Source organism: Vespula pensylvanica, chromosome 5 (assembly GCF_014466175.1).
Source record: "Vespula pensylvanica isolate Volc-1 chromosome 5, ASM1446617v1, whole genome shotgun sequence".
Taxonomy (NCBI): domain Eukaryota; kingdom Metazoa; phylum Arthropoda; class Insecta; order Hymenoptera; family Vespidae; genus Vespula; species Vespula pensylvanica.
The window spans coordinates 4,388,529-4,405,432 of NC_057689.1; the positions used below are offsets into that span (position 1 = coordinate 4,388,529).

General features: G+C 32.9%; 1 protein-coding gene and 1 long non-coding RNA gene across 2 annotated transcripts; one reads left to right on the forward strand and one right to left on the reverse strand.

The window, feature by feature from the left end:
* The first annotated feature begins 1,258 nt into the window (after window positions 1-1,258).
* Window positions 1,259-10,091, forward strand: LOC122629201 (fatty acid synthase-like). The gene is made up of 19 exons (XM_043812336.1): window positions 1,259-1,525; window positions 1,614-1,864; window positions 1,940-2,171; window positions 2,270-2,688; window positions 2,750-3,043; window positions 3,133-3,340; window positions 3,441-3,601; window positions 3,699-4,016; window positions 4,112-4,617; window positions 4,714-5,018; window positions 5,093-5,497; window positions 5,575-6,599; window positions 6,679-6,920; window positions 7,010-7,706; window positions 7,792-8,620; window positions 8,740-9,200; window positions 9,281-9,535; window positions 9,613-9,867; window positions 9,937-10,091. The coding sequence occupies exons 1-19, from the start codon at window positions 1,336-1,338 to the stop codon at window positions 10,069-10,071; spliced, it is 7,188 nt and encodes a 2,395-aa protein (XP_043668271.1). The 5' UTR covers window positions 1,259-1,335; the 3' UTR covers window positions 10,072-10,091.
* A 5,554-nt stretch (window positions 10,092-15,645) lies between these two features.
* On the reverse strand, window positions 15,646-16,666 carry LOC122629664. Its single transcript, XR_006327320.1, has 2 exons — window positions 16,143-16,666; window positions 15,646-15,808 (listed from the first exon to the last, which is right to left on the reverse strand). It is a non-coding gene; the product is annotated as an uncharacterized LOC122629664 (long non-coding RNA).
* Window positions 16,667-16,904: the final 238 nt, after the last annotated feature.

Consider the following 16,904-nt stretch of genomic DNA (forward strand, 5'->3'; position numbering starts at 1 on the left):
TTTTTCTCTATTTATTTTGCACTTAGGTGCAATACTATGAAGTGGTTACGTTGTCAGCACGCCGAGTTACAAATCTAGTGGCTCAAGTTCGAATCCCGAGTGAGTAAAAGCTTTTTTTCAGGAAAATTTCAACAGATTTCATTATTGAATAAATTATGTAAAAAAAAAGTCTAAATCAATGATGAATTCTTCGATGTCATTGAATGATCGATGATTTAAAAATGTTAAAAATAAATATTATATTTATATATTATATATAATATACATACTTTAATAAAACGCCATGATAACACTATTACTAAATGAAATTTCTTATTATTAAAATTTTACAACTAAATGTTTTTTTATTATCAAAATATTGTAAATATAAATGTTACTTACTATTAACATTTTATATTTAAACATTCTTCAAAAGTAATAATGCTTTGCAATTAAACATATTTTATAATTTGTTATATTTATGAATTCCATTCCTCTTTCATTATTATTAATTATAAAATCATTGAATTATTATTTAAATCATCATGTATCTGCAGTAGCTTTATAATTAAAAAAAAAAAAAAAAAAAAAAAAAAAAAAAAAAAAAAAAAAAAAAAAAAAAAAAAAAAAAACTAAGGAAAGAAAGGATTTTAAGATTCGTCACGATCGAATCTCGTCAAATATGAATTATCAAATATATAAAATAGAATAATAAAAAGTATTCCATTCTGATGTAAGTTACTATTGATACAATAATGATATTCATTGAGGTTTGTAAACACCGTATGCCAAGATATTACGACGAAATTTGACTTCTCTGTCATTGAATAGCGCTCTTTCATTGTTGACAATTTATGCCATATATTTGAATGTAAAATCCTATTAATATGCAAGTAGACATTCGCATAATCTAAATAAAAAGATAGTTCTTTTTATAAATTCTCTTTCTCTATTTTTATTTTTAAATTAATTGTATCTTATGATGCATTACTCGCTTATGATACGAAAACTTTCGGAAATAATGATAGATACGCTGTATAAGATATAAATTTAAGATTTTTAGTTATTAAATATTTAGAATATTATAATGAAATTTGACTTTTTTGTTATCGAAGAGAGTCGATGCATTAACTAACCAGACTAGAAACGTAGTTCAAAGATCAATTTAATATACATTTTTATTTGAATAGGTTTAGCACCAGTGTCAGTTTGTATGATATAACACACTTCTTGGAAGGGATATAGCATTATTAAAGTATAAAAGGACATTCGGTGCTAATGATTTCAGTCATTGTGAAGATACGATTAGTTTCGAATTTCTATATTCTATTTCAACCGGAAAAATATCAAAACATCATGAGTGAGTATAAGGAGCCAAAAGAATCGTACAAATTCTTCAAATATGCTAATCCAGAACCAGGCGAGAAAGTTGTTATTTCCGGATTCGCTGGAAGATTTCCGGAATCCGATAATATGGAGGAATTAAAAAATAATATTTTTAATAGTGAAGATTGTACCACCAATGATGAACGTCGTTGGAAACTAGGTATGAATTATACGTACATGATTTATTTTATTCAACGGAATAACTAGCTAACATTTTTTAATATTTATTTATCGTTACTTTTCATAAGGTCACCCAGAAATTCCAGAGAGAAGCGGCAAAATTAATAACATTGAGAAATTCGATGCATCATTTTTTGGGATCATTTTTAAGCAAGCCCATTCGATGGATCCTATGAGTAGAATGTTGCTCGAACATACTTACGAAGCTATCATAGATGCTGGAATTAATCCAAAAGATTTGCGGGGAACAAAGACAGGTGTATTCATAGGTTCATGTTTCTCTGAATCAGAGAAAACTTGGTTTTTTGAAAAACTTCAGGTAGCAATCGGATGATAGATCATCGATTACTTGTGCGGATAAATAAGACGAACAATTCTTTTTCTTTAATTGTAGACAAATGGCCTAGGTATCAAGGGCTGTAGTAGAGATATGATGGCTAACAATATTTCGTCTTGGTTGGGTGTAACTGGACCGGCATATACCATTGATACGGCATGCAGTTCAAGTCTTTATGCGATGGAACATGCTTATAAGGCTATATGTAGCGGAAAATGCGATTACGCGATCGTTGGCGGATCAAATCTTTGTCTTCATCCATACGTGTCTTTGCAATTTAGCCGTTTAGGTATTGATTATGCCAACTCGTTCAAAGAATTTGTCATTTCTTTTCAAATTATCATGAAAATATTATACCATATATTTAATCTTGGATTTCACGAACAGGGGTATTGGCTCTGGATGGTTATTCGAGGTGTTTCGATGAAAATGCAGCAGGTTACACGCGTAGTGAAACCGTCGCTGTAGCATTCTTGCAAAAAGAAAAAAGTGCTAAAAGAATCTATGCTACGGTTATTTATGCGAAAACAAATTGCGATGGTTATAAAGAAGAGGGAATAACGTTTCCTTCTAACAAAATGCAGAGTACTCTTCTCAACAAATTTTACAAAGAATGTGGTGTACCATCGAGTTGTGTTTCTTATGTGGAAGCTCATGGTACCGGAACGAAAGTCGGTGACCCTGTAGAAGTAAATTCTATAGATTACATTTACACTAAAGACAGAACTAATCCTCTTAAAATCGGTTCCATCAAATCAAACATTGGTCATACTGAACCAGCCAGTGGCGTTTGTTCTATTGCTAAGGTAAAAATATTGTTTAAATCGTAAGACGAGACAATTATTCATTATCCTTGATATTTTACAGGCGATAATATCGTTGGAGTCGGGTATAATACCACCAAATATTAACTGTACTCAGCCACGCAAATCTGTGAAAGCTTTTACAGAAGGACGAATCAAAGTTGTTACCGAAAAGACTCCGTTAGATGGTGAATACATAGCCATTAATTCTTTCGGTTTTGGTGGCGCTAATGCTCATATTTTACTCAAATCAAATCCGAAAATAAAGATCAATAATGGATTGCCAAACGATGATTTGCCTAGACTTGTAGCTGTTTCGGGACGTACCGAAGCAGCAGTAGAAACCATATTAAATAATGTACGGAAAGCGAATCAATGTTATTTTAGACGAAAGAAAGAAACATACCATTTGTTAGAATTATGTAAATACAATATTCTTTTTCATAGATCGACAATCGACCGGTAGACGTTGAATTTATTCGTCTTCTTCATGACGTTCATCTTAAAGGAATATCAGGTCATTTATATCGTGCATACACGATAACTGGCCTTAAATCATCTGACAAGAAACCAAGAAAGATTGAAAATGTTTCTGATAGGAAGAAACCAATATGTTTCATTTTTTCTGGAATAAACTCGCAGTGGCCTGGAATGGGTATGGAAATTGTTCTTATAATCTTTTTTCGTAAACATTGAAATCTATAAAAATAAAAATCATTATAATGATTAAATGTATAGAATTTGAAATTTACTAGGTCAAGCTTTGATAAGATTACCTATATTTGCCAAAGCAATAGAGAAATGCGACGCCGTGTTAAAACCGCATAAGCTTAATATTTATGAAATTTTAACTAAAAAAGATAATACAATATTTGATAATATTTTACACACGTTTGTTGGAATTGCTGCCATTCAGGTAATGCTGACAAATATTTTACTATTTACGATAACGTCTAAGCATTCATTTGATAACATCTAAGCATTTATCTGATAAACGGGAAAAAATTGTGTAGATCGGCTTGGTAGATCTTCTAACTTCTGTGGGTGTAGTACCGGACTATATAATCGGACATTCTATTGGTGAACTTGGTTGCGCATACGCAGATGGATGTTTCACTGCGGAAGAAATGATATTAGCAGCATATTCCGAAGGATTAGCCTTGACAACAACAAAAATACCTATGTGTTCTGTTGCCACGGTAAGGCTTGGTTACAAAGATATAAAAAATTTGTGTCCTGCTGATATCGATGTCGTATGTCACAATGAACCTGAGAGTTCAACCATTAGTGGACCGGCCGAATCTATGAAAGCATTTGTTGAAAAACTGCAGGTTCGTTTTAAGCCAGTTAGGATCCAGCTAACGAAAAGAATTGCGTAGAATGATTTTTTTTAAGTTAGTTCATGTAATATTTTTATGTTTAACAGGCAAACAAAATTGTCATGGAAAAAGTATCGAATAATAATATACCTTGTCATAGTCGTTACATCGCAGTAGCTAAAAAGAAACTTTTGGTACATTTAAAAGAAGTGATACCAGTAGCGAAGCCTCGAAGTAAAAAATGGCTTAGCACGTCGATAGCACGCGATGAATGGACGACCTCAGCTGCACGACTTTCATCGGCCGAGTATCATACCAATAATTTGTTGAAACCTGTACTTTTTGTAGAAACCTTAGCCCTTATCCCTAACAATGCCGTTACCATTGAAATTGCACCATACGGACTACTACAAGAGATTTTAAACAGATCATTACAACCAACCGTAACGAATATTGCATTAACTCAGCGAGATAATGATGATAACGTGATAGTTTTTCTACAAGGATTAGGGACGCTCTATAACACCGGTATACAACTTGATCTTGCTAAATTATATCCACCCGTAGAATATCCTGTCAGTCGAGGTACTCCAATGATATCCCCACTTATTAGGTAAGAATTATGTAGATGCAAAAAAAATGAAAAAGGGTAATAATTGAAAGGTCTTTTTAAATGTAATATATACGTTCAATATTATATCACGTCTAGATGGGAACATTTGTACGATTGGTTCGTAACATCTTACAAAATGCAAGAGAAAATTATTTCCGGTGAACGAATGATCGAAATATCGATCATCGATGAAGATTTTGAGTACGTACAGGGTCACGTGATCGATGGCAGAAACTTGTTTCCTGCAACAGGATATTTATGTTTAGTTTGGGAGACTTTCGGTATGATGATAGGACAATTGTATCTAGAATTGTCCGTTGTCTTTGAAAATGTAAAGTTCAACCGAGCTACGACCGTTCCCAAAGAAGGCAAAATTGAAATGACTGTCATGATTCAAAAAGGTAACTGTTTCCTACCATGTGTAAACTATTTTTTAAAGAATTTAATATACATATGTCGATCTACAAATGAATAGGCAGCGGTAAATTTGAAGTGATCGAGAAGGGTACTGCTATTGTTACCGGAGTAATTCATCTTGCAACAAACTTATCGAAGGAAAAGATATCTCCTGAGATGATAAAAAAAAATATTAATAACGAGGAAGAAGAATTAAGTGCGGAAGATTTCTACAAAGAGTTGAAACTACGTGGTTATCAATATAGCGGCGTCTTCAAAAGCGTGCAAAGTATGTCAATTTCAGGAACTAAAGGATATATCGAATGGAAAAAGAATTGGGTGGCGTTCATGGATAACATATTACAGATGAAAATCATCACTTTAGATACTAGAAGTTTATTTGTACCGACTGGAATTAAAAAATTGATAATAGATATTAAACTTCATCAAGAATATCTTCAAAATTTGACGACTGATAAACAATGTAAATATTTATTGTCAATACAATATGAAGTTTATCGATTATATAAATTACTCATAATGACGATTTTCTCATTTCAGATATACCTGTACGATTATTCAAAAACATTGATGTGATAACAGCAGGGGGTGTGGAAATGCATCATATTAGAAGTAGTGTGATTGCTCGAAAATTTATTAATTATCCAATTGTCGAAGAACATAAATTCATTGCATATCGCGATAAAAAGGAAGTGTCATTAGAAGAAATATTAACGTTATCTATGCACATTATTTTGGAGAATCTACCAATCATTAATATAAAGATAATAGAACTCGTTGAGGATAATGACAATATATCAGCAGAGAAACTTGTTTCTCCGTTACTTTTAAACATTTTAGAAAATGTACCTTTGATTCAAGCAAACATTAATGTATTTGCACCAGCAAACAAATTTGACGAGAAAGATATTCTTAAAGATGTCACAGTTTCTGACTTGGATAAGATACAATCGATTGATAACGTGCCATTAGCAATTGGGTATGCTTTGTTAACCAAAGAGAAGAAGGAGAACTTAAAACAACTTTTGAAATCTATAAAAGATCAAGCTTTTCTTTTATCGCGTGAAAAAATAAATACACCTTTGGACCTTTCGATTTTAAATGAGTTTCAATTACGTATAGTTTTAGAAAAACGTACCTCCGAAGAATCTTGGATATTATTAAGGAAGATGAGGAATACTCCGAAAAATATTTTGTTTATTAATGTTAATAGTAATGATTATAATTGGTTGCAACAAGTGCAAACTGTACTTGCCAAAGAAAACGAACATGATATGAGTAACACGAGAGTAATACTTTATGAGGAAGGAAACTTCGAATCTGGTCTCTTAGGATTCATTAATTGCTTACGTAAAGAACCTGGTGGTGAAATTTTCCGAGTCGTTTTAATTCAAGATCTCAAGGCTCCGAAATTTTCTTTTAAATTACCCCTTTACTCCGAACAACTCGAAATGGATCTTATTATCAACGTTTTACGACCAGGAAACGTTTGGGGATCATATAGACATTATCTACTTCCACCTTCCGAACCCAAATCTACCCATCATGCCATCATTACTCAATTGGTATGCGAAGACATTATATCAAATTATCAGCACATTTCACGAAGTAATACAATAATATTCGTACAAAATTTTTTAATAGTCACGTGGAGATTTAAGTTCGATACGTTGGGTTGAGGGTCCAATTACGAAGAACTATAAAAATACAAATCTTGTTCGCATTCATTATGCATCTTTAAATTTTAAAGATGTGATGTTGGCAACTGGTAAAATAACATCAGAACCAACAATCAACGATAGAAGAGAATTAGATCACATAATTGGATTTGAATATAGCGGAATCGGTATCACTGGTCGTCGTGTTATAGGGTTTAATCAAAATAGGTGAACTGATTAAAAATTACAAGGTTGATATTTAATATCGTGTATAAATTAATAGAAAATAAAAGAAAATGTAAATAATATTTTTTCAGATGTCTATCAAATTTTTGTCACATGGATGATACTTTTTCTTGGACCGTACCTGAACATTGGAGTTTAGAGGAAGCAGCGACAGTACCATGTATATATTGCACATGTATCGATGCACTTTATATTAATGGAGAAATGAAGAAGGGTGACAAAATACTTATCCATTCGGGTGCTGGTGGTATTGGCCAAGCCGCGATTAACTTAGCTCTTCATGAAGGCTGTGAAATATTTATTACCGTCGGTACACCAGAAAAACGTAAATTTATTAAAGAAACATTCCCTAGTATCGATGATAATCATATTGGAAATTCTCGAGATACTAGTTTTGAAAAAATGATTTTGCAACAAACCAATGGTGTAGGTGTAGACATAGTTCTAAATTCTTTAGCGGAAGAGAAACTTTTAGCATCTCTACGTTGTTTGGCCCATAATGGACGATTTTTAGAAATTGGAAAGTTTGACCTACAAATGAATAATGAATTAAACAAAAATATCTTTATCAAGAAGGGAATCAGTTTTCATGCCATAATGTTAGATAAAATTATGGAAACAATGGACGAGGTCAAAAACGAAATTAGTTCAATATTAAACAAACTTATTAAGGAGGGAGTTATTAAACCGATTGTTAGAAAAGTCTTCGGCAAAGACAAAGTAGAGGAAGCACTTAGATTCATGGCAGCTGGAAAACATATTGGAAAAGTAAGTTGACGTTCGTCGTTTGAATTTGCTTTTGCTGGAATCATGTTAAATTAAAATAACCAGAAATCCGCTTTAAATGTCGTAGGTACTCATAAAGATTTACGAAGAGAATCAACCATTGGATTCACCCATATTGGCTGAATCTTTTTATAGATGTCTTCCGAACAAAAGTTATATAATTCTTGGTGGCTTGGGAGGTTTTGGTATAGAATTAATCGATTGGTTGATCCTCCGAAATGCTAAAAATATTATAATTACCTCGCGAAATGGTATAAAAAATGGTTATCAACGCATGAGAATTAAAATATGGGAATCATACGGCGTGAATATTAAGATTCTCGTCGGTCTCGATTCGGCTAAACAGAAAGATTGCGAGCTTATCGTGAGAACAGCGATAGATAAAGGTCCCGTTGATGGTGTGTTCAATCTTCTGGTTTCTTTGAAAGACGGTATTTGTAGAAATCAAACGCCGGAAACTTTTGAAGAATCTTTCAAAGGAAAGGTTTGGACCACGAAACACTTGGACCAAATAACTAGGAAATTATGTCCGGATCTTCGACATTTCGTGGTCTTCTCTTCTGTCTCGTCCGGAAGAGGAAATGCCGGCCAAACAAATTATAGTATGGCTAATTCCATCATGGAAAGAATATGTGAAAAAAGAGTAGAAGAAGGTTTACCTGGATTAGCTATTCAATGGGGAGCGATCGGAGATGTCGGTATTCTTGCAGATATGCAGAACAATGATAAGGAATTTATTATCTGTGGTACCAAACAACAAAGAATAATGTCATGTTTACAAGAACTCAATAGATTCTTGACACAAAATAAACCTATAGTTTCTAGTATGGTAATTGCTGAAAAACGAACAGATAGTAATGCGAATAATGTTATAGATTCTGTCTTAAACATTATGGGTAAGTTTTGTCTAAAAATTATGTTTATTATTATCATTATTATTATTAAATTTAATAATTTGATGATATACCTACTTTAACTGTCTTATCTTGTTGAAAGTACGAATTTTTAATTGTAGGTATTAAAGACTTAAAGACTATCAGTCAACAGATTTCCTTGGCTGAACTTGGAATGGATTCTATGATGGCTGTAGAAATAAAACAGACATTAGAACGTGAACATGAAATATATCTCACAGCAGCAGATATTCGAAACTTAAATTTGGCCAAACTTATGGTAATAAATAACAATCAGGCAGATAATAGCAATCGTAATGTAAGTACTACAGAAGAAATAATAGGTGATAGAATGATGTTGATGCAATTGTTCGGCGAAATACTTTCCGCCGAAATAACTGTTCCGCTCAAAACTAAATCAGAGAAAGGTCGGAAGGAGATTTTCTTCATTCCAGGAATTGAAGGTTATGGCAAAGTTTTCCAAACATTAGAATCAAAAATTAAATCACCTGCGACTTGTTTCCAACTGGCTGCAAATTATGAATTAAAGACTGTAGAAGAGATGGCTAATTCACTTCTACCGGTATATTCTTTTACTACAAAAAAATATTAAATATTATTGAACCTTATGCATTAACATAGTATATAATTTACATATTATAGTATATATTAGAAAAACTTAAGGATCAAAGAGATTTCATATTAGTCGGATATTCCTTTGGATCGCTTATTACTATTGAACTTACACGAAAGATAGAAGCCAAAGGATTTAATGGTCGACTAATTTTGATAGATGGTGCTCCTTTGCAATTAAAAACACTTATAAAGCAACGCTTAAATACATCACTGGAGGAAGAATTAGAAAGCAAAGTTCTGCTTAACATCATGAATACATTCACACCTGTTAACAGTAAACAAGTTCGTCATTATTTTTCTAAAAGACATTTTTTCTTTTTCTTTTTTGCAAACACTAATTTCTAAACATTACTTTATAGTTGGCACTAGAATTAGAAAAATGCAAAACGTGGAATGAAAAAGTAAATACATTCTTTAATGTTTTATATCCTGAGCATAAGCAATTAGATTTGGAACAAAATCAAAAAAATGCCATTCTCTCATATTATGTGAGATTGCAAGCAACTATAAAATATAATCCGAAACCAATGCCATATATAAAATCACCAATAACATTATGTAAGCCATTGGTATCATCTGTACAACATATTCCATATGATTATGAATTGCAGAAAGTAAGTTGTAAAAATTCCTATAGATCATAAAAATAATACTTATTTATTATAAAATATTGTTATTTTTAGATAACTGAAGGTAAAGTAGAAGTACACATTGTTAATGGCGATCATATCACGATGTTAGAAGATATGAAAATTGCAATGGCAATTAATGATGAACCGTTTGAAGATGCTAAAGAAAATCTAATGAAAGAAAATTAATAAAAATAATATTAATAAAATTATATGGTGCAAGTGATTTATATATAATTGGTGGTGGTTGTTCAACAAATTCATTTAAATATTTAAATAAAAAATACTCTTAAAATGTACAGGCTCTAATTCATAAATTCGATAGTAATTTTGTTTCTTGTCTATAACTTTTGTTTTTTTCCACTTTATGTTCTTTTTTTAATAAGTTTTCTAATTCTGTATCATACACTCGTTCTATATTTGTGTGCTTACAATGTTACGTTTTAATAATCTAATCTATTTACTACCAGTAGATAACGAGGATTTCTATTTTACCGAGCATAGGTGAAGTAGATTTATTGATTATCAGCTGATAGAAAGTAGATCCCTATGTTATTATTAGTCAGTAACGAAGAAGTTTTAGTCAAGTTCCTTTTTTAACTCATAAAAGTAGATTCCTGTTTTACGTATATAGTTAGGACAGTATTCTTACTGTAGTTATTGTTCATATATTTTTTATATTTATCACTGAAGTAACATGGCCTTCAAACTTTTTAAATATGAATTGGAGAATATTTCTCTTTTATGAGTTTTAAAAAATTGGTTTATACACTTTTTTTCCATAAATGAAAATATCGCAAAAAAGTGGTTTTCCTCTTGTTTATTTAATCAAATATAATTACTTTTTAAGTTACATCTTTTTTATATATTATTTAAATAAAAAATATAAAATTAAGTAAAAAGATATCGATATCAAGCTTGTGAAATAGTTGGTGACTTATATACAATTAGATAATAAAATTATGACATTATTATCTGATTTTACTTTAGAATGAAAGAAATGAAACGATTCCCTCGTAATTATCCTCTTTCGTACATCGTTAAAAAAAAAAAAAAAAAAAAATGTTTTCCATTTCGAATAGTGAGGTACTACTTCCGTTTTATTTTTCCTTCTTACATAATAACCATTGGTGAGTATCCGGCGCAACGTAGCCGAAGCTTTCTGTATAAAAACCGATGGACAGAAATTCGAAGATTAAACGAATTTCATCTCGTCCTGTCGATTCCATTCGCAAATAAAGTCGAAAAAAGTTCTAATGGACTTTGTGTAAAAGGAAATATATATATATATGTACTTAGTTGATACAAGTTCAAATATGCTACTGACAAATGCACGATTTCTTCTTTTTTTATTCTCTTTTTGACAATAAGAATAAAAGAGAAATAATATAAAAGTATTTCCTTACGACAACTACGTAGATATCAGCAATTAAAAAAAAAAAAAAAAAAAAACAAAATCGATGCTCGAACAGAAAGGAAAGAAATATGCGAATATAAGTTAGCTCGAAGATGACGTCGTATACGATTAGTCGAGTGTCTCGTTAGCTGTCCGATTACGTCGACATAGTACTACGTAGAAAGATCGGTTCATCCAAGCAACAGGGTACGAGCTACTTGTCTAGCGTATTATTAGGTGGGTGCTTCGAAGAGGAAGGGTGGCGTAAAAGCATGATACACGGCTTACCAGCAGCCAACGCCGGTATCGACCGGTCGCATACGTTTAAACACCCTCTTACCTACACGCATCGACTACACGGAATGTCGTCCGGATAAAACAAGAGACGGAACGATTTGTCGAAATACGAGAAGCCTCCCTAAACAAGACTAGACATTGCCTTTTTCCTTTTGCTGTCTGTTTTGCTATCTGCGATCGATAGTTCGATGTAAGATCGAACAGAAAAAAAAAAGAATAAAAGTACAAATTTATTAATCAATTGCTCTGATTCTAAAACGAAAAAGTCCTTAAATTTTATCTAAAATTTAACAAGATCTTACAGATCTCTCTATCGATTTTTAAAAATTACATAATTTCATTCAAATTCGAGATCTTTGTTTAGACCATAGAGAACGGTTTCCGAATCATACACCGAATCCGCCAACCGATACAATTTTAATTATCTCTACTCTGTCGATTTCATTAAGTTTCATCCCTCGTAGAGAGCTTTTAATTACTGCTCAGTGAATATATCGAATAACGCGAGCATCGTATATGAAGTTGCTGTACAGCGTACATCACAGTATCCCAGTGCTTGGTATCGACCTGCCCTTACTCTCCCATATGTATCTAGTGTTTCGGGAATGCCAGAGTATAGACGACCATTCCCTTGATTATTTGATTCCACGACACGTTCCAACATAACGCATTTGTATCGTAAATATATCTATTTCATATTTCTACATCGATACGAAAGTGAACGCGATGATTTTTCTAAAATTTAGTCTGGTTTCATCAGACATAACCGTACTCACGTAAAAGAAGCTTTTGAGAGATAACGATGAAAAGCTTATCATCGTGGAGTATCATCTTATAAAAAAAGGAAAATTCCTAAATATAGAAAATGAAAATGATACGAATAAAGATTATTTCGGCCTTTTTTAAATTAACGAAAGGTCTTATCAAGTTCCAACTGCAAAGGGTTAAATGAGAATTGTTTGTACATGAATAAAACATCATGAGAATCAGGAACAAACGGTGATAACGTTGATCGAAAGGGAACAACCTCTCGAAAGTACGAGGGAAAGCGTTTCGCGAGAAGATCGATCACTCTATGCGCCATGAACACGGCGCCAACGAAAATGCACGCTTCGTTTTGATGAATGCCAATTGCATCGGTAAACGCCTGTCATTCGAGCGTAACGTCAAAAGTTACGGGAATGTGAGAGGTTGGAAACTTCACCACACACGATGAACACGACCTTCGTTCGAGTGGTCCTTTTTCAAGGATAAGCTACAAACTGTAACTAACCTGTGTACGAACGAGAGAGCGAGAGAGAGAGAGAGAGAGAGGAGAGAGAAAAAAGATCCACGATCGAAAAAAGGTTGCAACTACAGCAGAGAAAAAGAGCAAAAAAAAAAAAAGAGAGAGAGAGAGAGAGAGAGCAAAATTCCACAAGCCATTGAGCCGCAATCTCCATGGATTATCGCGTACAAAGCACTTCGCGATGCACAAAGGTGGCCTAAGGCGGTTGAACGATAGGACAAAGAGAGGAAAGAGGTGGACGATATGGAAAAGGAACGAGCGAGCGAGCTTGGGGGAAAAATAATGAGATTTTTCGCGCCTTAACATTGATTTCGAGATAATTACAACCCTCACGTTATATTCAACCTTCTCTTTTTAGAAATATATAATACGGATATTGTTAAAATTGATTATCTCTCCCTTTCTTTTCCTTTTTATTTCTTAAATCTGTCTTATAGATCATACACTCAAATATGTTCACCCTTCTAATTTGAAAATATTCGATCCTCGAAATATGTCGATATTCATGTACCATTAACTCCAGGACGACGCAAAAGGAGGATATAGCGTTTAAGGACGATCGATTGACCGAAGTGTTTCACGGAACGAGCCATATCTTTGTCTCTCGCGAACTCGACTCGTACATACGATATGTAGGACGTAACGACGACACGAGCAGCGAATCAACGTTGTTCCGATAACGTGAATTAACGGTCGACGATTCTACCTTACTCGAAAGTGCATATCCTTTCTATGATTCTCCTCGGCGTCTTCCTGTCGTCGTCGTCGTCGTCGTCGTCGTCGTCGTCGTCGTTGACCGCCTTCCTTGCGAGGAAATAAATTCTCGAATACGAATCACCACTGTTAACGTGTCTGTCCTTACGTATCTTTCTTAATTTATGTTCCATCGTAAATTCGATTCGATATTTACATATTGCAATAGTTTTCGTTTATTTTTGTAGGGATTTATAATTCGCGAAAATAGAGATTAATTTTGTCATCAGAAAAATACGTTTGTTATGTCAAATAAATTGCAAATGTTTCTTTTTGTTGTCTTTTTTTTTTTATCTCTTTTCTTGTCAGAACAACTTTTTCTTTTTTTTTTTTTTTTCTTTTTTTTCATTGGAAAGACTTTCGAAGATATTTTAAATGTCTAAGAAGTTACTCTCTCTCTCTCTCTCTCTCTCTCTCTCTCTCTCTCTCTCTCTTTCTATCTCTTCAATTGAAAAATAAAAAGTAAGGTCATTTTACAAAGACTGTAAATGTCATCGAGAGAATCGACCAATGACAGAGACGTTTCTCATTACAACAGTCTGAAAGATCGCAAGCACAAACGTGGAAATGCTTTTTCCATCGTTCTGGCTTTTCGGGAATATCCTACTACGATGTCTCTCTTACCTTCTTTTTCTCTTATTTTCATTTTCTCTTTGTAGAGAAACTAAAAGAGAGAGAGAGAGAGAGAGAGAGAGAGAGAGAGAGAGAGAGAAATGGAGGAAAAGAAAAAGAGAGAAAAAGAGAACCTTCAGCGAGATCCCTCTGAGATCGGTAATTCCCAAAAGCAATACTTGGGTTTCAGTGATCGCGAAGAGGAAGATCCAAGGCGGCTGATAAAATTCTGCGAGCGAGCCAGTTTCGCAAGAGGCGTATTAAAAATCGTGTCTATGTACACGTCGCATGTTTTCTCTCTGACGTTTGCGCAACAATCTTCTCTCCGGGGGCGCAAGAACACTGTAAAGTCACATACGAGAGAGGAAGAAAGGAAAAGAGAGAGAGAGAGAGAGAGAGAGAGATAGAGAGAAAGTGCAGTGCACGTACTATCCTTTTCTTTCCAATTTTGTGAGCATACAACGTTATGCATTTTTCAGGAACCATGACGACAACGTAAAACATTCGAGACGAACGTTCCATTCAAATATTTCCAATGATTCGATGAAATAACATGATCCAAATAGATATGATATAAAGTTCAATGAATTCGAATAGATCAGGTTTTACTTGCTTTCATAAATAAGGCCATCTTATAAGAATCGTTTGTATTCGTGATTATCATTGGCTTCCTTTTTCTTTCTTTCTTTCTTTCTTTCTTTCTTTCTTTCTTTCTTTCTTTCTTTCTTACTTTTTTTCTTTCCCTTGTTGAATCGCGGACAACGAGGTGGATTTATTTTTTTTTCCTCCGCTCCAAACTATACCAATCCTTTCACCCGCAAATCCTCCGACGCAAAATTACGCGAGATTCTCTTCCCTCGTAGGCACGTCGAGCATAATGACTCTTTCTGTCGGTCTTCTACTTTTGCGCTCTTTGTCCTCCCTCGCCGTCGGCCATTGAAAAAGATTCCTAGACAATCCTCACCAGTCGTGTATAATTATTTCTCATTGTAAAGTACTTTTTTTTTTCTCCTGTAAACAACGATATTATCGTCATAATAAAGGAATTATTAATCGTCGGTATACGACGTATGTACGATCTACAACTCGGACGTAAATTCGTTCGGTTGCTTCTCTTCTTCGACTGTGATTCTTTAATAGGACAAATTGCTTTATGGTAGGAAAAGTTTCTCTCTCTTTTTCTCTTTCTCTCTCTCTCTCTCTCTCTCTCTCTCTCTTGTCGAACAGATGATTAAACCGTCTCGTTATCGAGGCTAACGAGGATACCTTCCAATCTCTCGGCTCCTTGAAATTCACAACGTTGTTCCAGATTTAACCGATAACAAGAGTTCTCTTCGTACATCGATATAGAACGATCATATTGTTTAAATGGATGCAAAGATAGAACATTTCGTTTTCGCATTGAGAAACAGCCTAATCCATTATATACAGCTCCTTTTTATTTATTTCTATGAAACGATTAACAACCATATGTACGTTTTATAATAGATCACAGGTTCTTTTCCTTTTTCTTTTTCTTTCTTTTTCACTAATAAACATCGGTACACGTTGAACATTAAATGAAGATCAATCACGATCATCTGAAATAAGAAAAATGAAAAATAGAAACGGGTTGCTTGTTGTTACGTCTATTACCGTATTTATCTTATTTAGCTTTTGTATTTAGCTTATCAATCTTCCAGATGAAAGTAATTAACAACAGGTATGCCAATTATCTTTTGTTATCGTTGATAATACAAGGAAGATAACTAGGCCAGGTAAAAGAAAGAACTATTATTTTAAACTTTGTTCGATTTTAAGCGAAAGAACAGTTCTTTTTTTTTTTTTTGTAACTTCTTAAAACTTGTCTTAAAAAATATATAGACTCTAATTTTCAATCTTCTTAATTTTATAAATTTGTCAAGTGGTACTTACATGCTATAGATTTATGGAACTTATTATCTTTTTTTTTTTCATTAAATTATTTTTCTTCTTCCGTCTACCTTTTATCTTTAATATCCATGCGCTGAATGATTACCGTGTCCACCACCACTAGGATTATTGTGCTCCTCTTTTGGCACATAAGCTATGAAATATGTCAAACACCAACTGGTAAAAAGTACGATCAGGATCAAGAATGTTATCGAATTAAAACTGTCCCACCCTAAAATGATTTGTTTCGATGATTTTATTTCAGGAAAATTTTCGTCGTCCACACGACCACGACTGCTTTCTGGAAATCTATTGGAAGCCATTTCTTCCGAAAGGTTCGCGTTTCTAACAAGAAATGACGGATGAATCGAGATATGTTAGATTATATGATTTCGGTCTCATTGATAATGATTGATTGTTTTGTCAATTTTAAGATCAGGAAAAAATAGCTGATTAGATAACGACAGTTGATACGAGCAAATGTTTATCAGATATTATATTTATGCACTGGATAAATGAAACTATAAGTGTGTATATATATATATATATATATATATATATATATCCTTTGTGTTAGTTTTACTTTAGCATAATATCTTTTAAAAAATAAATTGATTTATAAAAAATAAATACGTATATAATATATAATTATACAAATATATTAGTATTATTATTATTATTATTATTATTATTATTATTATTATTATTATTATTATTATTATTATATTGTTTTATTATTAATCTTATTAACCCTTTTATCGATAA